Here is a 24,090-nt window from a genome sequence, read left to right as displayed (position 1 = left end):
AGGACGCACATGCGCAGTGCGAGCCATCGCCAACCACTTCCTTGAGCTTTGGAGTAACGATAATGATAGCGACGTAGCCAAGGTTTTTTTTTACATACTAGCGAATATAAAACCAACTCAAACACCAGGTATGTTCGTGCTATTTTTATGAAGTTGATATAATTATGTATGCATTGCACCAGCAGCTAGCTGGCCAGTGCAGTGGTGTGTGTCATACGCTAGCTACTATACACACAGATACCTAAGACACTCGACATTGAGTCCCTACTCAGGAATAGTTTGTGCCAGTGTTTAGCCCACATTTGTTACGCTCGTGCTTGAATGTGTGTGCATAGATCCCATTATATTAGATGTAATACGAACCTCAAAGTCCAGCTGCATCTCTCCATCGCTCAGTTCTGGTAAAAGACACATCTAGGATCCGACAATCTTTTGATGTAAACAGCTTCTCTTTTTCAATTTATTGAGAAATCATTTTCAATCATTGACTTGTTATTTAAATGTACCTCTGAATTGAATTTAAAGGCGAAATCTGAGACTGGCATTTTAAATCAATGATATTTAGTCATTGATTAGTGAAGAATAACTTATAAAAGGATGAGCTAAAAGAAATGAATGACTAAAAGACGAAAAGCACCCTAAGTAAAAGCTAGGCTAAAAAGGTGTGTTTTGAGATGTGTTTTTAAAATGTTCAGTTTCTGACAGGCTTTTCCAGAGGCTCGGGGCATACAAACTAAAAGCTGTTCTCCATGCCTCTTGGTCCCAATGACTGTATATAGGAATGGACACATTGAACTCTGACGTCACCCCATTCATTTCAATAGCAAAAGCTCGTGTCGCTAATCCGCCAACGAAATGCGTACTTCATCGTCCTCATTCTGGTCCATCCGCCCACAGAACATGCTCAGTATTCGCTCTGGTCATTATTCAGCTGGTAATAACCCGATATAGAAGTCAGCTTTTCTTTAACCAAGGTTAAAGCACATATAGATGAACTGCAGTAACCTTAATTGGTACAACATTGGTACCTACATCGTGATTTTTGTTGTTGTTGCCCTATTCGATACCTGTAGTGTCATTAGTGGGCTTGCTGCTACCGGGAGCCAGAGGAGGGGGGTGACATGGGAGAATTTGGGGAGGTTGAACACCAGATGAGCGGCAGCTCATACTTAACCAACCAACTATACTACTCTCAACCACTCAACCATCTACCCACTCCACTGAACTACCCCAGGCTTATCCTATCTATCTGTCTATGACCTTCTAACATACTATCTATCTAACCATATATATATATATATCTTCAACTATCTAGCTCATCCTTTCTTCCTCTCACCAGTCACTACTGTTTCACTCAGTATAACCCATACTGGTTAACCTCTTCATTGTTTTGATCTTTCTATACCTCCCCTCTCTCATCTATCCATCCTCTCTTTCATTTATCCATCCAATCAACCAACCAACCAACCTAACCATCCTAGGAATCTCACTTTCTTTCAACTACCCAGAAATCTTAATTAACCCTGATAAAGGCTTTCTTATACCTATTAAACTAAACTATTAAGCTTTTTGTAACTCCAAAAACTCTCATCCGGTTAACCAACCAACTCTACCACTCTCAACCACTCAACCAACCAACTCTCTACCCACTCCACTAAGCTACCCCAGGCTCATCCTATCTATCTATCTTTCTAACATTCTACCTATGACCTTGGAACATACTATCTATCATTCCAACCATATATCCATCTAACCTTTCAACTATGTGGCCATCATCATAGACCTGAGGGGTCTACTGGGTATATACCTTAAAAGCATGTCTGACATGTAGTGGGGTGCATGACCATAGAGTGATTTATAAAATAATACAATAATCCTAAAATCAATTCTAAAACTAACAGGTAACCAGTGCAGAGACTTTACAACTGGTATGATGTGTGCTCTCCGTCTCGTCTTGGTCAGGACTCCTGCTGCGTTCTGTATCATTTGCAGTTAAGTTGGTGTTAAGTGCTAGTGTCTTTAAGTATGCAGACAGTTTCTCTCTTACAGCTTTTGCTCCAATGACTAGTACCTCTGTCTTATCTTGGTTGAGCTGGAGGAAGTTTTATGACACCCATACGTCTATGTCCAGAACATCCTCAGACACACAGTTAAAACAGTCTTGAAAAACGTGGTGGGAAGAGGGTCGAGAGGGCATGTTACTGTAGCTTGTTTTACTCCATGGTTTGTAAACAATGTAATACACTTGAGTGGCTTCATGTTTAGCTGGGAAAAGAGACTGGAGTTGGTGGTTTAAAGGAAAGGATTCAAAGAGGCCATGTCTGTACATCATATGAACAATGCATTGCTGTCAAATAGGCCTAGTTCTCATCACATCTCCCTGTTCCACAGCACTACAATGGCAATTGATTGGCTTGGATTTGGCTATGCTGCCGCCATCGCTTTGGGGGGATTCATGGGTTACAAGAGAAAAGGTAGGATCATCCAATTCAGCAGCTCATGACAAAGCCACATGAATATGAATATTCAACATCTGTTCTTTATTGCATCGTTTAGGCAGTATGATGTCACTGATAGCGGGGCTAGTCTTTGGCAGCATATCCGCCTATGGGGCCTACGCAATATCGATTGACCCAAGCGACATAAAGGTCTCCATATGTAAGTGTGCATGCAATTACAAATTGGAATATTAGGTTTATTTAAGTCAGTCTCATTGAGATAAAATATACTTTACAAGATAAACTACTTTACCTGGTCCAAGACAGTAGCACCATGAGTGTTACAAACATACACACATACATTTCAAACAGTAGCCTACATACCCCATTATTACAGACATAGACACACTACACACATACAAACAGTAAATACACAAATTACAAATTACTGACATACACACAAATGCTACATTACAAACAGTATATGCAAAGGTCTCCAGCTGCTTGACACATTGATGACCAATCTGTTATTGAGTGTCATTTAGCACTCAGTTTAGGAATTATTAATCTAGCATCTCAAAAATGTATTTGAACATCGTCCTTTTCCCCCCTTTCTTCAGTTGCCTCGGGAGCACTAACAGTTGTGATGGGAATGAGATTCAAGAAATCTGGAAAATTGATGCCCGCTGGAATTATGGCAGGACTAAGGTGAGAATCAGACTTACTGATGGGGCACACAGGTCAACAACGTTTTACATATGTTTAGAAACACAGTGTGCTTTTTGTGAATGTGGTTATTAAACAGGAATTGAATGTCCTATTCAGTTTCATTGTATTTTATGGTCTTTACTGTTTGTATTTGATAAAATACCCCTCACGTTTATTAGACATTAGACATTTATTATCATTAACAAGCTATTATGTCCCTTTTTTTTCTTTACAGTTTGCTGATGGTCCTGCGACTTCTGTTCCTGTTGTTGGTGTGATTGAAAAAACACAAAAGTGTCACACACAAAAAGTGTTTACACGAAAGTGCCTCCAGACAGGCTCCAGACAGGCTCCAGACAGGCTCAAGAAAATGCTCAATGGATTTTCAACCCATGTCTGAAAGGGATACCGCCCCATAGGCATACTGTTTGTGCTTAACTATCATCAAGTAGATTTATCATTTGTAAACACACAAAATGTTTGTAAAAAGATTTCTGAGCAGTGACTTGAATGATGTTGTTCATGCTACCTATATTTGTATAGCTGATTTTTACACTGTACTCAACAGGGTTGGGGATTAATTTGACTTCATATGAAATTACAATTCAAAAACGTAAAAACTTTGGATATAAAAACTTTTCATTTTCAGTTGATCAAGAAATCATTGAAAAGAAGTACCCTATTTGCAATCATTGAATAATCCTGAATCCCAAATTTAATTGACCCCACATCTGGAACTCAAAAACTATGCACTGTGCAAGTGATGTAACACAGTACAAACAATTAATGTTTGCTTAATTAACAATGATATGCTTTTTGGATGGTGAGAGAAGGATCATGATTCTTAGTTGCCTCTTGTTCATTATTACATAATGTAATGATAGTCTTTAAAACGATAACAAGATTGGATTAGATTAATTCTCTATCGTTGCACATTGTATGAACTGAATGGAATTTATTATTATTATTTGAAAATGAGTGAGAGAATTGTAAATGTATTATAAGACACTACATAATGTTGTAACATTGAAAAACAAGTTTAGCTCCGCTATTATATAACAATGCTGACTGTATATGACTGCAAAGATTTTCATTCCAAATGATAAAATCAAGTAATCCATATGATTATCATGTAAGCAAATGACTCTAACATAACTTGCTGTCCTTTCAAATGTATCATAGGGGTTTTATGTCATGACAGAAATCATTTTAAATTGGTGGATACAGACTTTTTGCAATAAATCTCATTCATTATTGCCTCCTAAATGATGAAAGGTACAATGTTTAATGATGAATTGGCTCACATTAGAGATATCATGTATCATTCACAGCTGATATTTTGGTCATTCAACATACTTTTCGTTATGTCCATATTGTTGAAAAATATATTTGAAAACATATTTGAAAAATAGTTGAGCAACTATAAGACATTGGTCCTTAGACTATCATACATATACTACAAGCAATGATTTTACATATGGAAAGAACGGAAATATTTGTGCTCAACTTTAAAGTGCATTCTACTGAGATGTGAGCGATTTGACCTTCATCGCAGTTTTTACATAGACTTCATCAGGCTGAGGCTTCCTCTGGCTGCCTGGCTGCAGGAACTTATTAATGGATGGCAGGCCTTTCATCCTCTCCTGAAAAGCCTGAAAAGACAACTATTCACAACCATTTAAGAATCCATCAACCAAGGACCAGGGTATCCACACTGACAAATATTTGGATCTTTTGACCTTCCTTTCACTCAGCAGCTGACGTCTTCTGATTGTGAATAGGTAGCCACTTGAGTCTGTGAATCTGTGACATTTCTGATGGTCCATGATGTCCATGTGATTTAACTGAGTGTGTTATATGAATCAGTTATATTGAACTTTACCTTAACATTCGGGAATATGGAGAGAATTGTAGGACATTTCTCCTCCAACATCAAGGTGATTTCAAGTAGATGGACTGCTGATTGCCCACCAGGTACTGGGAACCAGAGGGATAACATTTCAAAAGCACAAACCCTAATATTCTTTAGACTGGATATCTGTAAAATACTCCAAGTAGTATAGGCCAGACTGGCTCAAATACAAAGAGCACTCACTTCATTCTGTTCAATTAGCAGACATGGGCCCAGATCTACTAAACGTTTGCAAATGTGCACAGCTTTTTTTCAACAGGGAATAAGAAGGCTAAGAGACTGAATTGCCAATATTTACACATTGCTTAAAATATAATATTCCTTCTCATAACTTCATTTACCTTTTTGGTCAACCTTCTACATTTAATTATATTTGTAAATATGCTTATTAAATCTGGCACACCTTTGCCCTTTCAGTGTAGGCCTATGGGAAGAGTCAAAGTACAGTACCTTTTCATACACAGGGAGGTATCTGTCTAGTTTTACTCAGGACCTCCAACTTCTTTTTCAGATCCACAGGTGGCGTGAAGGGCAACATCATAATTTCCATCATGTCTCTCAATCCCTCAGCACACGTCAATCAATCCTAAAGGTAAAATCATATCAGCGCTAAAGATCCATGATGGATATACCTGTCTATCATACACTGGTTTTAAAGCTTTTGTTTATGTCTCATTGATAAATATACAGCACTAGGATAAGTAGCATATCTAATTTCATTTCCAGCAATAGATCTTCAAAAGCACATGACCAGGTTGATTGTTTGATCACCACTCAACACAAGGGTTATTGCACAGCAAGAGTAGGTTAAAGATCATACATGACTTGCTCTTTTAGGTCCTTCCCATAAAGATTGTATTTCCCTGCTATGTAGTTCAGGATAGCCTTGGTTTGAACAAGCTTCATCCCATCCATTTCCACCAAAGGAACCTGCTCAAACATGAGAGCCTCATCTACAAAAAGTTTACCAAATGAACATATAGCAACTGAATAAACAGAAATCATGTTATCCAAGTTGTCTGGATAAAAGTAAGTGACAACTTACCGCTCAACAGTTTTTCATACTGCTCTGGGCTTGTCAAAAGCATTCCTCAAACTGTGAAGATGAAATGTTTACATTTAGGACCGAATTTGTTTTATAAATGCCACAAGCTGTGTAGCAGTTTCATTCTGGGCCCTTCCCCAATTGCACAACTTGTATAGAGAGACAGTCAGAAAAAGCAAATATAGTAGAAATATAGAATGAAAAAGTAATTATAGTTTAGCCATACATAACTCAACGCCAGCAACTGTTAATAGCCATCGAATTGACTAAATGTCCCCCCTCCCATTGAAATAATTCAACACAACTTTTCCAGCCATTACAAAAATGTGGGGAAACTGTGGGAAGAGAACAAGCACATACAGTTTCACATAATATGTTCACACACTGGACTTGCAATTCTAAAATGTCATTATTAAGTTAGTCTGCTAATGTATAGTGATGCAAATCAGAGAGTGCGAATGAACTCTTCCAAGCCAAGTTCTGTAGGAATCACTCGCGATGAATAAAGTAGACTTCAACCCAGTTCCAGGGGTGTATGCATTGAGGAAAAACGTTTACAACGTTGCAGATATAAATGTATTGTGTAGAACAGAGTGTCCCAGTAAATAACGTTGCATGCATTGAGGTAAAACGTTTACTCTGTATAGAAACGCCATGTCTATACGTGACACAAGTATCAACGTTCTGTAACGGTGCCCGGTGAGTTTTGGCCAATGAGAGAACGGACGATTTGCATTTCTGCAAAGCATCATGGGCAATTGTACGATACTGAAATAAAATTAAGTAAATTACATAATTCATTGTTCCCACACATTTCATTTTACACTTTCAGCAGTTATAGAGTACATAGAGTAGAATTAGGCAGAATCCATTTTCTACCCAGTAATGAATTGTCTTACAACCTTACGGGGTTTATAAAGCTTTGGACATACATACTACAGTGGATGTGAGGGCGATCTGGCTGCGACATCTGTCACCCCATTGATCGCTAGGGTTGATTCGGCTGATCTGGCTGGCTAGGCGGGTGTCCCCTTCCTCCCTCACCGCTCCATGTGCGTCCCTCCCGAAGCCCCGCGCTCGGTGGAAGAGGACGAGTTCCCCGGCGGACGAGCATCGTTGGTATAGAAGTAGCTGCACTCCCCTGCTAGAACCTCCAAACAAGCTCAAGGCCCATTTGTAGGAGAAACGTAGGGAAGTCAAGCTCCGAGACTTCGAACACATCCAAATGAGGCACTGCACGTGGCAGTCTGCCTTCCTTTTTCCTTTATAAATACGTTTTGAATGTATAAACCAAGTTGATATAATGTATTATGTATGTATTAAATTGGTATGTATTAAATTGGTACTTTAGGTTCCTTGAGGTAATATCACTTATTGATAGTGATTGATTGATTGGAGCAAGGCAATTAACCTGCGCATTGCGGGTGACCTCTTTGGATGTGCATGCGTCTCTTCAAAAGCACTCAATGCAAAAAGATTAATTTCCGGTGTAAAGGACAATAATGTACTCTTTTTCTTCTACTTCAAAATAAACCAACACAATTGAAGTATATCCACCTATACGTTTATTGAATAGAAAAACTAATACAGAAATTATGTAAAATACATTACCTACTGCTTGTTCAAAAACAGTTGTAAAAAAAAATGTGTCAATACAGTACCACATCGATAACATTTCAATGGAATTTGGTAACTGGCAGTTACAGTATGTACAATTTAGCCCAGCAGTAAGATAAACCAAGACCAAAAATGTTTTAATATATCGCTTAATCAAAATAGCTCAGAGAGCTAGTTAATTCATGCCAAAAAGAATACTGTTGTCAATTTGAGTGATTTATTCTGCTGGAATTAAAGCACAGAGTTCTTAGTGTACTTATGGAAAAAAAATAGGGAACAATGAAAAACAATATTAAACACAATGCATGATGATAAACGTGTGTCATGAATTGTGCATCAAGCAAAAATATATTTGTAAAAAACCCCACAAACAATTGGTAAACAAATCAACATAATGTGTTGGTCTAAATGTCACAGTGAGCTTCGCAAATATAAAATGCATATAGACTGGTTCCGTAATTGTAAATGCTAATTCAAACATGGAATGGTTTTACAAAATGTATGGAATGGCATTCTCTGAAGGGAGCAACAAACAAAGAACACAGGGATTTTGTCACTTTAACACAATAAAAGGTAATCCTTAAAATGTGATGATACTTTTGGCTGTGCATTTAGCCATACACATACATTTAAAAATACATTACACAATATATACACAGTATCATACAAAACAAATATTATTGCTGTTTAACATGTATGTACATACTTTGATAATACAACATATGTTTTTTCCTGTAACTTGGGATCAGAGTAATCAAGAGTTGCACATGTCTGTTCCAGGCTGTAACACAAGTGCCCTAGAGAAGCCACTAGCGGTGTCCATATTTAGCTGACCAGTCTGTGCGCCCATGGATGGGTTGTACAGGGGGTCGAGGTCGTAAACCAGGGGTGCTCTTTGTAGGTGAGGACATGTAGGATGAGGCACCCATCTGACTTCTGCTAGACCTCCAGGTTGCATAATCTGTGACAGAAGAGCCAAACATGTGGACAACATTAATCTGACTTAGTTTACTTGTATTTATAGAAAGGCTAAAATCTAAAAGACAAGGGACTAAAACAACATTGACATTTGTTTGGGTTGTCTTATATAGTATTAAAAACTGTAACTCACTTGATGCTGTTGAGTCCACTACGGGTGCGAGTTGCACTCTTTGGCCAGCAGAGCCAATCTCTTTTTTGTAGTAGGATGGTACATATCCACTTGGTAATGTATTTGCACCTGCAACCAGGCCAACAAAGAAAAAAAGTCAAATATAACAGTATGCATACATTGCAGAGTCACTGACATATGTTACGGCATGAGGGAGAACATTCATTTTTCCACATACAGTTTTCCATAGCTGCCTCATTAATTTGGCATTGAGGCAGATCTCCCTCCCTAATAAAATAGATTGGACAGCTGTGATCATACCATGGGTGCTTCTGTTTGGAAGAGTCCCTCCAACAGGAATACTGCTACCCCACAGGTTACTTCCGCTGAAGTCTTTGTTTGAATTTATTGCCATATTATTTTTTGTACTTAACCCTGAAGGGGGAAGATAAGAGAGATTATACAGTGAACTAAAGGTTCACCATGAGTAAGCATCAGCCACTCCTGCTTATTTAGCAGAGTTTAATCATAAATGGTAGACAAATGGAGTACAAAGTTTCCTGGAGCCACATTGCTTTGCCTTAGGTGAAAAACAGTTGCTGTTTAAAAAAATGTAAGATTGGCCCCATTTTATATACAAAATAATTAAATTACAAAATGTTTTGCATATTTCTTACCTGGTAAATATCTTGACTGCTTCAAGTAATGTTGTTTGGCGGAAGCTGTCCTTGATGGCTCCTGGTAAGCCATTGACTTATTAAGATTTAAAGGCGCTTCATCCTTGCCATTAGGGCGGCTAAAATCCAGAACCTTTCCGTACCTGAAAGATACAACAGACATTAGGCTTCTTCAGACAAAATAAAACGTATGACTCCGAGGGGCCCCACAGAGAGTCTCACCTACTCAGTGTCTCCTCTTCCTGCCTTAGCTTTTCAGTAGAAAAGTTAGTTTTGCCAAGAACACTCAATGAGGACAGCTCAGTATCCTCAAAATCATCCCAGTCATCACCCTTGAGGAGTCCTGTGCCATGGCCCCATCGCCGCCGTCCACCCTTAGATTTCAGCTGATAGCTTAAGAAGTTTGCATTCTCAGACTCCTGGGTCAGCTGCCAAAAAAGGAAATTGTCAGTCACGATTTCAACACTGTAACTGTTAGCCATCGTTTCAGTCACCAATCAGACGGGTGAAAACTCACCTGGCTCTGGATACCCTTGTCAACGATATAAGGGAAACGGGTTTGCGGGGCTCTCTCAGTCTCCTCCTGCTTCACAGTGCGGGTGGGCTGCTCTCGCAGCAGCTCAGCGTGCCTCTGGTATACTGGGGCAGGGTTGAGGGTTGGGGCCAGAGCTGTTGCTGGCTGGATCTGTTGCAGGGGTCTGGAGGGGGAGCAATGCTGATTTGGAGGCCCAGGCTGGGGAGGGGGCACTGGTTTGAGCAGCAGTGGTTGTTGCTGCAGTTGCTGCTGTGGTGGTGGTAGTGGCTGTGTAGGTAGAGGACCTGGCTGAGGCCTGCCCTGTTCCAGGATTTGCTGAGGAGTGCCCAACGCCTGACCCACGTAGAAGTAAGAGTACCTGAGGGCCTGCGGATGAAGAGAAGAGACACTGTATATTGTGATGGAACCCTGAGTCAGACACATTCCAAAGCTTAGTATGGAATTGCCAAGTGGTAAAAATGAACAAGCTAACATAGCTTCGGATCTATTAGTGACTATGTGGTCTGAGGATGCACACAATTTCATGTACAGTTGCACTAAACTGCATTTACAGTTTGTAATACAGATACTAGGTCCCAGGTATTTTTACCTGGCCAGAGGCTGGCCTCTTCTTGGGATCCCATTGGAGCAAGTCCCTCATAAGGTGGATGGCTTCAGTACTGGCATTAGGGATCAGACTCCTCAGGTTACTGGGGACACACTGGGGCCAGCGGAAATTCATGGCTGCCGCCAACTGGTAGCCCTCAGGCCAATCATTCTAGAGATAGGTAGACACTATGATTATTTAACTGCTTAATTTCTGGAAGTAGTACAGATGGTTTAGCGTTCCTAGAATGTTAATGCCTAATTATTTTCAAAATAAATATTGAGAAGGAACATGTTACTCCAAAAGCACATCAACGCAAGACTTATTGGCATAAGTGAGATTTAATTCATGAATTTGACAATATAATGAGAAATCTGTCATGCCGATCTGATTTGCTATACCAAAACGGGAGAGTGCAATAACAGTTCTGACCCAACAAGGGAAAGAAAAGTACTACCTTCTTAGGCGTTCCTAAGACTTGGCAGATCTTGAATATGGTGTCCACTTCGCTGGAGCCAGGGAATAGAGGCCTCAGGGTGTAGAGCTCCGCCATGATGCAGCCCACGGCCCATTGGTCTATGGGGGAGCTGTAGGAGATGGACCTCAGGAGCACCTCTGGAGCTCGGTACCTGGACAACAGAGGGAAAGGGACCGTATAAGGCTATGGGCGGTTTAATCCATGCATGAGTAAGATTCATAAACTAAATGAGTCCTTATGACGCTTTATGAACTCTAATACACCAACCATCTCGTTGAGACATAGTCTGTGTACGGTGGTCGAGATCGTATCTCGCGGGCTAGTCCAAAGTCTGCTATTTTCACAAGCTCTGGTCCCATGCAGAGAAGATTCTCAGGTTTCATATCCCTGTGAAAAAATCCTAAAGGAGAAATTAAAAGGTTAACATACAGAACAGATAACTAGAAACGGTTGAAACAGTACACCAACATAATTCATTTAAAAGAACATTTACAAAGAATGTCTCTATTTGAGATCTCAAGTGTAGTGAAGTGATCTCTGATAAGGTCTATAACAACTGGTCATACCATGCTTATGGATGAACGCCATTCCCTGCAGTATCTGGAACATAATATTTCTAACGGCAGATTCCGGAAACAACCGTGTCCTGTAATATGAATCATAGAGCAAAACGGCATGAGCCATGATTTTTAGGCTTTGGCTATGTAAATGAAAAACAAAAACAAAACGATATTTACCTCTCTTTCATCAGTTGGTACAGGTTTTCCTTCATGTATTCAAATATGAAGTACAAGTGGTCGTTTTCCCGTATAACCTCCTTAAGTTTGACCACATTGGCATGGTTGAGTTTCTTCAATGACTGAAAGAAGAAGGGAACAGATTAGATGGGCCCTAGGTGATCATCTGTACAGGACAAGAAAAAATGAGAGGCAAAGGAAATGGATTCAAAATCATGGCCATCACCCCCTAAAAAACACATACTTTGTTGCTGAAAATATCAAAATATTGTGTGGTGAACGACTGGTAAAGTGCAGCCATTAGTGATTAGTTGATTATAATTTTCAACTGAAGTGAAATAAGGCAAACCAGGGCAGACCACAGTAAAGAGGGGGATGGAGAGGGACTTTTTCCCATGCACTGGAGAGATATAGATTTCACCATGCCATAGTTTTCAGTAGGGGGAAAGTCATTATGGAATACTAAGGTATTTGTGGTGGGACATGCTATGTACAGCAGCACTAATATTGTAACTAAGAAGACCCCTTGCTCGAGGACTTGCTTCTTCTAGGGCTGCTCTGCTCCTTCGGATCAAGCTCTAGGCAAGGAAAGTCTGGGTCAGGGAGGGGAGCTAGAAAGGTCAAATCCAAGGCCACACACAAGAGTCACCTTCTATTCTTTGTGCTGGTTTCTGTGGTTCTGAGCTGTGATGGAATTTAAATACGGTCTGAACAGGTTTGGACAAAAACAGTAAAACAGATGAAACATTAGACAATAAAAATCATAGGTTCTGTTGGTTCTGTTGCCATGTTTTGGAATGAATCAATAGCATAGCTATTAAGTCAAATATCAGCTTTTAATAAAATATTTCATCACTATCGCCTACATATATATATACATACCCCAAACTAAATGTAAGCCAGACAGGGGATTCAAGTAGATTAATAGAAAATTAGGATCTAAATTAGTATTCATGAATTCGCTGTCAACATACAGTTCTCTGTAGAGTGTGGATGGTTAGGGAAATATTGTTAATAGGTACACATACTTTGACTTCACGAAGATTCATGCATTCTTCCCAGGAGTAGAACTTCCTCTTCATTCTGAAACAAATATGCAGTAATTATTTTTTTCTCCAAAGCTTTTTGGCTTTCTTTAGAGAAGTATGCTTTTGAACCACCTGGAGAAGTTAGCCCTGTTTGTCAGATTATATTGAAACTTATTATAAGCAATCTAGTTGTGCTTATGTTTTGGCATATGATTGAAAACAGGCTGATGACAAGGATTGATTTCAATCTCATGGGCACCAATATCCATGGTGATTTATGCAGCTAGTCTGACCCGCCCCCCACATCTATACTTACTGCCAAAGCTATAAATAGAACCTCAGAGGCTTTTACGATGCATCCCAAAGGGACCTAACAGATGTCTATTTTGCAATCAGCCAAATGGGAGGGCGTGTCATTCGTGCACTATCATTCGACTACATCTGCCCTTGCCAGCTGTGGGAGGGGCCACTGGATAATGCCATTCATGGTGAAACCTGGCTTAGCCATTAGAACATGTAACATTCAAGAGAACAAAACACACACTACTATAGACTGCAAAGATGGACTGATTTTGTTATTTAAAATGTTCTATATACAGTAACAATGTCCCACTCACTTCTTTATGGCAACTAGTTCCCCTGATTCCAGGCTGCGGCCAAGGATGACTGAGCCATAGGTACCATCCCCGAGCTGCCTGAGTGTGGTGTATCTATTCATGATGATCCTCGTTCCTCACCATCCTCTGGGGGCAGATCACAATATGCTGAAGCAGGGAGAGGTGGCCACCTCCTGCTGTTGAGTGCAACCAGATTTTCCTGTGACAACAGCAGTGGATCACAGGAACAACTGGGGGACTCATGTTGTCAAAGGCTTGCCTCCTCCTAAGGAAAGAGGGGGGGGGGAACAATTCCAGAGAGAATTTCTAATAATTTCAGCTGAAATAGGCTCTTGATTTTCCCCCCCAAATGTCTGGCTATGTCTTTAATAGCCCTTGTGACTATGCTGAGGTTCACTGAGACTGCGATCAGTCACTTTACATTTACGGCATTTAGCAGACGCCTTTATCCAAAGCAACTTATAACAAATTCATTTGTTTTTAAGTAAGTGAATCATCTATCCATCAGTCATCACAAGATAAAGTAATCAAAGCTCGGACCAGGGGCCATAGGCAGTCACAATGCTAGAAGGATAACAATTTTTTATATATATATATATATTAACAGGAGAGAAACTTGTACGATGCACTTCACTGTATCAAGGGGCAAAACACTATTGTCTTTAACTTGTTAACAAATGTATGGTGCAAATCATGTTTTGTAAAAATAAAACTGCCCTCGTAGAAGGGTCATTAAAAAATCAAGCTATTTGTATTCGGTCCATGCATAGTACATGTTTTGTTGGTGGCCCTGCTTGCAGAAATCACAGACTGATTAGCTAGTGCCTTCAAGCAAATACTACTAGCAGCTTGATAGTGACTCCGTCCAAACAAGTTAGCAGGTCTTCATCAACCAGAAGCTACATTTCCCTAGGCTAGAGCAGATACTGTAAATAGCTAGCTAGCTAACGCTAGCCTCATCAACACGGTACCACAACAAACACAGCCAACTCCAAACAAACATGATGAAGCAATACGTTGCTACGTAGTACGTATGGGGGATGCATTCACAGCTTTCTACCTGGTTAGCGTTGTTAAAAAAAAATTCTACTAGTTAGCAGTGGCTTGATACACAAGTGGCTAGCTACCATCTGAGCTAGCTGCACGTCCATCTCTGCCAGATAGTAATGAAAGCAAAGAGCAAACTGTGGCTATGACTTGTGTCTAAATCCATGTAATTATGGTAAAGAAAATACTCACCCTCTGCGTTTCAAGCCGACATATAGTGATTTGAATATAGCATCATCTAAACAACTTCTGACTGAGAGTCGACCCTGCCCATTCACTTAAAAAAAACATGCATAGGCCCACATCACAACAAATCACTGCCGCAGCCGGCAGCAGCATCAAGGACAGGGACGTGTGTGATGCCAGCCGCACCAGAATGGAACCTCCGGTTTCAGCCTTCAAAATAAAAGCCAATAGTACTGTATTCCTTCCCTGGTAGCAACATGTTTTCGTATGTTGTTATTTGGAAATTATTGAACATATCAATTATTATTGAAAAAATTAAGACAAGTTAGCCAGTTCTTGTGGCAGCCATACATGCCCTAACATTAATACCCCCTCTACCATGTTTCACAGATGAGGTGGTATGCTGTAAATTTTGGGCAGATCCTTTTTTCTCCAAACTTTCCACTTGCAATCACTGCATGATAATATGCATCTTATCTGTCCACAATATCCTTTTCCAGACCTCTGCAGACTTTTTAGCAAACTGTAAGTGTCCATCCTTTTTTAGTATAACTAGTGGTTTGCACCTTGCAGTGAAGCCTCTGTAGTTCGGCTGGTGACTTATTCTGCGCATATAGTCTCTGACACATTCATGCCTACCTCCTGGAGAGTGTTCTTGATCAGCAGGACAGTTGTTTTGGGGTTTTTCTTAATTATGGTGAGTCATTCACTGTAGAAGTCTGCCTTGGTCTACCAGCCCGTTTGCGACTGCTAAGGTCACCAGTGCTTTTTAAAAAAAAGATTTTTTTAATGATGTTCCAAACTGTTATTTTTGGCAAGCCTAAGGTTTTGGTTATGTTTCTGATTCTGTTTCTGATGTTTCAGCCTAATAAAGGCTCTTTGACTTTCATTAACACCGCTTTGGTCCACATGTTGACAGACACCAATAGCAGACTCCAAAGCTAAAATCAATACTAGACATTGACAGCTCTCTTATGCCTGCACAAATGATGTGACAGAACACACCTGACTTACCAGAAACACCTGTCAAGCCTATTGTCCCAATTTTATGCATACAAAGTATTGTCATTTCTGAATGGTGAAACCAATATGTAAACAAATACTATCAAATAAACACTGAGAATCTCTTCTTTAACCTCACAGTAATTGTTTGATTTCAAATCCTTTGGAGTGTAGAGCCAAAAGAAGAAAAAATGGTTCACTGTCTCATTACTTATGCAGGGCACTGTATATAAGAAGCATAGCAATAGAATGATGTTTGCAGCAAGTGACCCTTTGTTCGCACCAGCGTATAATAGCAAACCAGCATGAAGGCGAGATGAAATTATACCATATTGTTTTTATGTTACACAGTTTCAGATTTACATTAAGTAATGTCATGAGTACCGGTAACCAAACTGTCTAGTCTAGTGTAACCATAGACACATCGTTGACCACCATAGGTGGCAAGCTAAAAGAGCGCACCCATTAATCATTGGTAAAAGTTCATAATGGGGGTCTGTGGTTGCTTTTAGGTTGGGATATTCTGCTGAGCATCTCTCATAATACAACATGTTCCATGATCTCAGCTTTGGGTCAGATATGGTTTGGTACTTAAATAAAGTAAGGACGGTGCATGTGGTGCAACACTACAAAATGTGTAGAGAGATATAACATCGTTGTATCATTGATAACTAGAAAAATAAGTTTCAGAAGAATACTTTGTGGGCTTGCAAAGTCTCATTTTGGTAGTGGAAAAGGTTAAAAAATGTTTCGATAGATAGCTAGATTTGCTGGGTAGTTGAAAGAAAGTGAGATAGTCTTATTATGGTAGAGGATAAAGTTAGAGATGGTTTGGTTAGTTGGATAGAGAGAGAGAGAGAGAGAGAGAGAGAGAGAGGATGAGCCAGGGGTACTTCAGTGGAGTGGGTAGAGTTGATTCCTGGAGTGGTTGAGAATGGTAGAGTTGACTGGTTAACCAGATGAGAGTTGTTGGAGTTACAAAAAGCTTGACAGTTTAAAAGGTTTTAAAGGTTTCAGAAAGCTTTTATCAGAGTTGATGAAGATATTCTGGGTAGTTGAAAGAAAGTGAGGTTGTTAGGTTGGTTGATTGGATGGATGAATGGATAGATGATAGAGAGGATGGATAGATGAGAGGGGAGGCATAGAAAGATCAATGAATTAATCAATGAAGCAAGCCCATCTAATAAGTATGTCGAAGAACAATAGTCCACCTAATAAACGGCTTTGTACAGTAATTAATGTGTTTTTTTGGTACAGTAATTAATGTGAGCGCACGCCACATGATGTACTGACGTCAACCACTCTTCCCCCCTAGTAGGTTGCAACTGCTGCTTAGTCTTAGCTCGAGGAGGCGAGTCACCGACATGGCTGCATTCTTACGAGCTCGCAAATTTTCCCGTTGTGTTGTGCGCTTTTCCGACCGTGATTGAACTGTAGAGCCTCATCAGTTGCGGAGAACAGAAGAGCTTTCAGATAAGCCAATGGTCGCTCAATCTTTTTTGTTATGAGGCTAACGTAATATGCTTGCTTTAGAACTTGCAGCTAGCAGCTAGCTATTATGAGCTAGTTAGTAGCAGTGAGTGGACCCGTCTCTCACTCCGCACACTGCTGTTTGACGTCTTCTCTTAACGTTGTCTCCTCTTAATGATTTAAAAAGTTGATCTGCCCAGCTAGTAAATAGAATCGGTTGAAAGATCAATTGGCAAATGTTATGTATACAGCTAAACTAGCTAGCCAGGTGACTGACAAGTTAATCATGCCAAGTATGACACGTCAACAGCCTAGTAGTAGCTGACTGTTTACCAGAGGGGGTGGGGCATGCCTGCAGAAGAGGCCAGAGCAGAGGCACAAGGGATCATGTTTTCTAACTTGTGCAGTATTTTGGCAGATCGCTCAGCTGTACCTAAAAGTAGTCTATTCTCAACATCAATTCCCTTGGGGAGCAATGTGGGAGGACTGCACATTTGTATCCGAGCCCAGCACTTGCACACCTCCCAGTGCCGGGCTGGAATACACACATTCTAGCCTCTCCCTTTTCTGTTGGGAGCTTCAAATCACTTAGCTAGTCATTTGTTTGATGACCGTCTCAGTCATATAAATGTCGTAGGCAGCCAGACATGTTGGTGTTCATGATGTGTTTTGGCTCAATCTTATTATTAACATTAATTTTACAATACAATTTAATTTTCACAGGCTGAAGAAAATGTAAATTCTGGTGGTATGGTAGAAGATGGAGAGGATGAAAGTACAGATGACTCTCACCTCAATGTAAGAACCGTAGCTAATAATGACTACGGTAGATAGCAACAACTTCTGGGCTTTTAGGAATCCTTTACTTGTGGTGTGGTGAAACCAATTCCAAATGATTGGCCTGTTTCCCAACAGTCTAATCTTACAGTAGCCAATGTATTGCCATTTAATAGATAGATAGATAGATAGATAGATAGATAGAAACTTTATTTATCCCTAGGGGAAATTCAGGTTCCAAGTAGCTTAAAGACATAGAGACATCACACATAACATACACATACAACATAAGCACGATTGTAAACAGGAAGTCTATATGAATGCTATAGACAGATAAGAATAAAGATACTGAGAAAAATATACTAAATACTAGGTAACAAACAAGTCCACATTGATGTTCTGAGGCTGTATGATAAGGGTGACAGGGCAGGGACTGACCCTGTGGTACAAGATATTCAAGTATGATTTGGTGAGGTGCAAAAAGGTAAGGCAAGACAGTGCAATTATAGGTCAGGAGACCAGCATTAAATACTAAAAACTAAATACTAAATATGGGCTAAATAAATATGGACTATTTTTTGTATGTACTACTTGCCTCATCTGTATAGGTAGAGCTTAATGTGTTCAGAGCTCAATGGATGTCAGAATTGAAGCCCAGCTCCAGGTATAGTGGGATGAATACAGGTCTTTTGCAAGCTGACCTGAGAAGAAAACAGGAACTGGCTCGGGAGGAAAAAGTAAGCTGCTTTGTTACTTCTGCATGTGCTATGCTATGAGTACTTTTTCAACTGATTTCACAGCACTATATTTCTAATTACTTTTGTTCCATCACCTTAGGCTAGAGAGCTATTCTTAAAAGCTGTTGAGGAAGAACAGAATGGAGCTGTTTATGAAGGTATATCTGTGAAACAACATTGTCAGCAAAATTATTGGTAATATGTTGACTGTTTCTTACATAGAAATTTCACTGGATAATGATCTGTTCAATCTGATCAGAGTGGGCCCCTACATTTTCTGTTTGTAAATGTTTGGAGAGGTTTTGGCAAATGTAACTGCCACTGAGTTTCCAGAGTTCTGTGGTTTGGGGGGTGGAAACAGGGAATGAAGACCTTTTAAAATCTCAAAGCATCAGATTTGCCATTAGTTGTGTCTGTATTTGCGATTTAGTAAAATTGTATGACTAAGACTTTTTTTCCTTCTTCAATTTCAGCAATTAAGTATTACCGCAGAGCGATGCAGATTGTGCCTGACATCGAGTTTAAAATCAACTACAGCCCTGACCCAGACCGAGTTGGTGGGAATTAGTAAGCTCTCTGAATTTTTTTGACAAGAAATTGAAAGGATTAATCTCTTTGTCACAGCTCTGTAGTATACTTGCCTTAAAGTGACATATTAACAGGAGTTTTATCCTTTTTGCTGAAAACATGAGAAATAAGTCTTTATCTTACCAATTGATTTCTACATTTTGTTTCTAGCATGGAGAATGACACCGATGGTGAAATAGAGGATCTGCTCACCTACTTCCAACAGCAGCTCACTCTGGAAGACTCCCCTCTAAAAATATGTGTTCCTGTGGTGGAGATGACTCAGATGCACATTTCAGGTATAGGTTACCTAGTTCTGCATTACTTTGGTGGATTTTCAGTCTGCTTTCCCTTCACACAAACTTGAAGGATTCTCACTATCAGTCTGTTCTGTTTTCCTTTTGTCCCCAGCCTTGCCTCCAGAGGTATTGATGTACATCTTTCGTTGGGTTGTGTCCAGTGACCTGGACATGCGTGCTCTGGAGCAGCTCTCCCTAGTCTCCCGTGGCTTTTACATTTGTGCAAGGTCTCATTTGTGATCATAAACATGACTTCCAAGAGTTTCAATTCATGCCAGAGATTCCGCTCTAGAACACTGGTCTGTACACACTAGGCTATCAAACAGAGTTCATGTTAGTTGTACCGTAGATAATTAATGTTAATATCTGTTTATTTTCATATTATTTTCAAAAATTCATCATATTTTTTTTAAGTGGAAAGAAGTTGATGGTGTTGATTTCTCCTCAGGGATCCTGAGATTTGGCGCTTAGCCTGTTTGAGAGTGTGGGGCCGTAACTGTACCAAACTGGTGCCCTTCAAGTCTTGGAGGGAGATGTTCCTTGAGCGGCCACGGGTGCGCTTTGATGGTAAACACAAATCCACTTATTATCCTTTGAGAAACCCTGCTATCATCATAAAATATGCTTTTTGTCATATCTATTATGTAATGCTCTAAGCAAGAGAGAGAGTGCAACAAGTAATCTTCCGAAGTTCTGGGCCGGACGGTTTTGGGCTTAAACGAATCAGGCTGCCCATGAGTGTGACATGGTCTACTTAAACAATAATGCCCGTCTCTCCTACCAAGTGACATATTGTCACCCCTACCAAGTGAGAATACTGACGATAAATCACAGCTTTATTGCTTTTATACAACGGTTAAACAAATGCAAAAGTTGTCAAGGGAACATGATAAACAAATCTACTGTGGTGTATGAATATCCCCAATATACCCATAATACCCCTGTGTGACACAATGTTTGATACATAGAGATATAATTTCTTCATTCTTTTTCTATGGTTTGATATGCAGAAACGTTCCACCCCATGGGTCCATGCCCACAGGCATAGGCTACTGTAACAACTGCATCCACAATGTCCCATTTAGCTTATCTCAACTCCTACCCTCAAATCCTTGCACTCAGTGGGCTGTCTCTCAAATAGGCCTAATGTAAAACTGAAAGCAACGTTGTCAATATATTAACAGGCTAAACAACTTGGGCTACAAATAGTCACCTGCCTCACACACACTGCTCTCATTGGGGTCTGTTCTGATTTCCTTGTGCTCCGCGCCTTTTATGCACTTCAGGCTCCTCACTTTCCAATATTTGGTATTCCCACTTTGAAAAGATGCACGCATATCTCGCCAAATAGGCATTCCAGACTTTACACACTTGGAAAATCACACAGTCTGCCTCAAGATAGATTTGTCTTTTGTGAATTCCTATGTCCTATGGCAATAACACCTTTATTTTGAAGGCAGTCCTTCTAGATAGTAAAATATAAAAACTGGAATCATTATCATTAGGCTTTAAATAACAACTAAATAGCCTATTTTTTGCCATAACCTACGTGCTTTGGAGCAGAATTGAATTGCAAAGAGTAATGCACCAAGTCTGCCATGTGAAAGTTGTAATGTTATTCCTTCCCAGTATCTGCTTTCCTACTTTGTGACAATGTCATTGTAAAAATGGCTAGGCCTAAAAGGTAGAATAACATTAAGTCAAAGGAATCAGATCTAACAATATTTTACCATAGTGGGTAAATGGCACGTCAATGGGTTAGGGTGCTTAGGCTGGGCTGGGCTGTAAAATGCGTGTCCGATTAGCCCGCTCTCAGTGTCCCTTTAATTCCAAACTAAACCTTAAATTCTTGGACTGCTTTTCAAATAATACTGTAGTACAAGCTTTAAAATGAATGAAAATTGTCAAATAAGCACTCCAACTCCTCCCCCCTGCGTCCATGCCCATGGCCTGCTATCCGATGTCTCCAACTAACCCAAATCTGTGGGCTGCTTTCAAATAATACTATCAAATAAAACAAAAATAAATTAATGAATTCACACACATTAAAGAAACACTAGGCTACAATGTACACGCATGAATTTCTACCTGCAACTTTCGATTTCATCAAGATGCTCCTAAGGCTCCTAGTAGGCTACTGTAGATTCTGAGACCTGTTCTTTGCGTGCAGGTTGATCATTTTAAAGCTTCTAATTTCTGTGCTCACAGGCTTCTTTGTTTTACAAATGTATACAGTACATGCTTTGAAATAATAACCTATACAGTAAAAGAAGCACCTATGAAGGTCACACACGCTCCGATTGCTATTTGTTTCAGCCTACCCGTGACAGCCTGTGGCCTATAATAGGAGAGATGGAATGGACAGAACAGGAGGGAAAATGTCTGATAGCCATTGCTTAGGAAACACACTGGCTATTCTTAAAATGAAATCTTTGGAGGGATGTTCAAAGGAACAATTACCTCTACCACATTACCACATTACCACTACCACTACCAATGCTGTTGTATGATGATTTATGACCGTCCTTAGGAGCGGTTGCTGCTAGTAGTATTGTATGTCCTCTATACTTGCTTTTATGATCATGTATGTCAAGCTACTAAAAGTTTAATCACTAAAACTAGATCCATTGAATTCAATATATGTTTGTGCAGGTGTCTACATCAGCAAAACGGTATACATTCGTCAGGGAGAGGAATCCCTTGATGGATTCTACAGGGCTTGGCACCAGGTGGAATACTACAGGTAGATGTTTCAGTCTGTTATTGGTCAAATGTTTATGATATGCTAAAAGACTGCACAGTTGATCATGAGCTGAACCATTTGTGTCACAGGTACCTGCGTTTCTTCCCTGATGGCCAAGTCATGATGCTGACCACACCTGATGACCCACTGGTTACTGTTCCTCGTCTGCGCAGCAGAAACTCCAGGTTTTGTATTGAAAACTTCTGTTATCCACTACACTTACTGTAGCACATATTGGCATCAAGTATAAAGCTGTGGAAATGGTACAACTACTGTAAATCGTCAAACTCACAACAGGTTAATTTGGAACATTCTTATCTGAGGATGTAGTGTGATAGAAACGTACATCCCTTCATTGGGTGTGAGGACAAAATTATTAACAGACTAAAACAGACAACTTTTCTATACTAAAAGGAGCAGAGGTGGCCTGACGTATGTGTTGGAGTATTTGGGTGTACCTTACTTGAATTCATTTTGACATTGGTGTTTGACCTATGGCTTTTCTCTTCACACAGGATGGAGTCTGTTATGTGTGGCCATTACCGTCTGTCACAGGACACAGACAATCAAACCAAAGTTTTTGTTGTCGTCTCCAAGAGGAAAGAAGAGGTGAGTGAAAGGAGATATTGCGCTCCTGTTACACCTGAAACTCAACAGGACTGCGATGGTTCCATCTTCCACTTAACTGCCTTGGGCAACTTAATTTGCAAGTAGAACAATAGACAAATAATGCAACTGGAACAAAGGGTGCCTTTCAAAACAGTGACTGGGGCCATAGTATCATGATGACAGAAAGCTCTTAGACACACATTACTGTATTGACTGTCCTCATGTGACTGTGAGAAACAGCCTGTACCATGTGTATGTGTTTTCTCTTCTGACAGAAGGTGGGAGAGTTTCAGAGGAACCGGTTCTGCAGGCGGAACCCAGCGCCTGAGATAGAGCACAGCTTTCATGTTGGCTTGCAGTTGGCCTCTGGGGGGCGTCAACGCTTCAACAAACTAGTCTGGATCCACCATTCCTGCCACATCACCTACGGGTACAGTCATGGCTACTGATTCTATTATGGCTTTAATTTGATTGCATTTAAGCTACCTTTTAATGTATTGTCTTTGCAAGAGAGAGAATTATTAGGGGATATGTGTGTAGGTCTATGAACTCTTACTTTTGAAGCGCAGTTGTTATATCCATCTCCCATGACAACTTGAAATTGAAAACCATGTTCTCTTTAGATCAACTGGGGAGACGGTCGTCACAGCTTTTGACCTGGACAAGATGTACACGCCTCTTATCTTTGCACGTGTGAAGAGCTACACAGCATTTTCTGAACGTCCACTGTAGGGCAGCTGAGAAAGATGCACACTTCACTACTGAAGACCACCCAACTGTTTACACAACACCTAGACAAAATGCATAGTTCTCTGCCTGTTGGCATATTTCGCTGCCTGTTGTGCTGCAATATAATTTCCATGAATGTATATCAACATGCACCTGCTCTCTACATCTTCAGATGTTTTCACACTTGCTGATGTTTAGGGTTCACAGCAAATATGGTCTGACTACTGATTTTTCTGCTTTGAAAATTATATAGATGTGCAAATTATAAGGACATAAGTAGGACATTTTTCACCTGTTCTAAACAATAAATGTTTGAAAAAATAAATAAAAATCCCAGGCATTTTTTCTTTGTTGACTGGCCTTAACAAAGGTTGACTCAATGTGTGGTTGTGTTTTTTATTACTAGATTTAGGAATCAGTTATGGGCATACCATCAGTGTGTCTAGAGTAATACAT

General features: G+C 40.0%; 3 protein-coding genes and 1 pseudogene across 4 annotated transcripts; 2 read left to right on the top strand and 2 right to left on the bottom strand.

Annotated features, from left to right (window-relative positions):
* The first annotated feature begins 35 nt into the window (after nucleotides 1-35).
* Nucleotides 36-4,402, top strand: tmem14a (transmembrane protein 14A). Its single transcript, XM_083695311.1, has 5 exons — nucleotides 36-128; nucleotides 2,392-2,474; nucleotides 2,557-2,658; nucleotides 3,059-3,146; nucleotides 3,382-4,402. The coding sequence occupies exons 2-5, from the start codon at nucleotides 2,399-2,401 to the stop codon at nucleotides 3,422-3,424; spliced, it is 309 nt and encodes a 102-aa protein (XP_083551437.1). The 5' UTR covers nucleotides 36-128; nucleotides 2,392-2,398; the 3' UTR covers nucleotides 3,425-4,402.
* Nucleotides 4,403-4,666: 264 nt separating this feature from the next.
* On the bottom strand, nucleotides 4,667-6,122 carry LOC310822230 (glutathione S-transferase A1-like; annotated as a pseudogene). Its single transcript has 5 exons — nucleotides 6,104-6,122; nucleotides 5,879-6,011; nucleotides 5,545-5,644; nucleotides 5,029-5,123; nucleotides 4,667-4,798 (listed from the first exon to the last, which is right to left on the bottom strand). The product of its transcript is annotated as a glutathione S-transferase A1-like (transcript).
* Nucleotides 6,123-7,662: 1,540 nt separating this feature from the next.
* LOC310822916 (serine/threonine-protein kinase ICK-like) lies at nucleotides 7,663-14,819 on the bottom strand. Its single transcript, XM_083695496.1, has 14 exons — nucleotides 14,708-14,819; nucleotides 13,469-13,733; nucleotides 12,852-12,906; nucleotides 11,824-11,945; nucleotides 11,653-11,732; nucleotides 11,354-11,486; nucleotides 11,066-11,237; nucleotides 10,612-10,779; nucleotides 10,005-10,388; nucleotides 9,710-9,915; nucleotides 9,488-9,630; nucleotides 9,132-9,245; nucleotides 8,832-8,939; nucleotides 7,663-8,681 (listed from the first exon to the last, which is right to left on the bottom strand). The coding sequence occupies exons 2-14, from the start codon at nucleotides 13,567-13,569 to the stop codon at nucleotides 8,530-8,532; spliced, it is 1,938 nt and encodes a 645-aa protein (XP_083551622.1). The 5' UTR covers nucleotides 13,570-13,733; nucleotides 14,708-14,819; the 3' UTR covers nucleotides 7,663-8,529.
* A 2,234-nt stretch (nucleotides 14,820-17,053) lies between these two features.
* Nucleotides 17,054-24,009, top strand: fbxo9 (F-box protein 9). Its single transcript, XM_083695330.1, has 13 exons — nucleotides 17,054-17,187; nucleotides 17,897-17,971; nucleotides 18,559-18,687; nucleotides 18,788-18,845; nucleotides 19,161-19,254; nucleotides 19,426-19,553; nucleotides 19,666-19,780; nucleotides 20,002-20,120; nucleotides 22,206-22,296; nucleotides 22,386-22,481; nucleotides 22,812-22,905; nucleotides 23,181-23,335; nucleotides 23,529-24,009. The coding sequence occupies exons 1-13, from the start codon at nucleotides 17,185-17,187 to the stop codon at nucleotides 23,635-23,637; spliced, it is 1,266 nt and encodes a 421-aa protein (XP_083551456.1). The 5' UTR covers nucleotides 17,054-17,184; the 3' UTR covers nucleotides 23,638-24,009.
* Nucleotides 24,010-24,090: the final 81 nt, after the last annotated feature.

This window comes from Argentina silus (assembly GCF_951799395.1).
Source record: "Argentina silus genome assembly, chromosome: X".
Classification (NCBI taxonomy): domain Eukaryota; kingdom Metazoa; phylum Chordata; class Actinopteri; order Argentiniformes; family Argentinidae; genus Argentina; species Argentina silus.
Note: the sequence above shows the minus strand (reverse complement) of the source record. Positions and strands in the feature narration are given on the sequence as shown.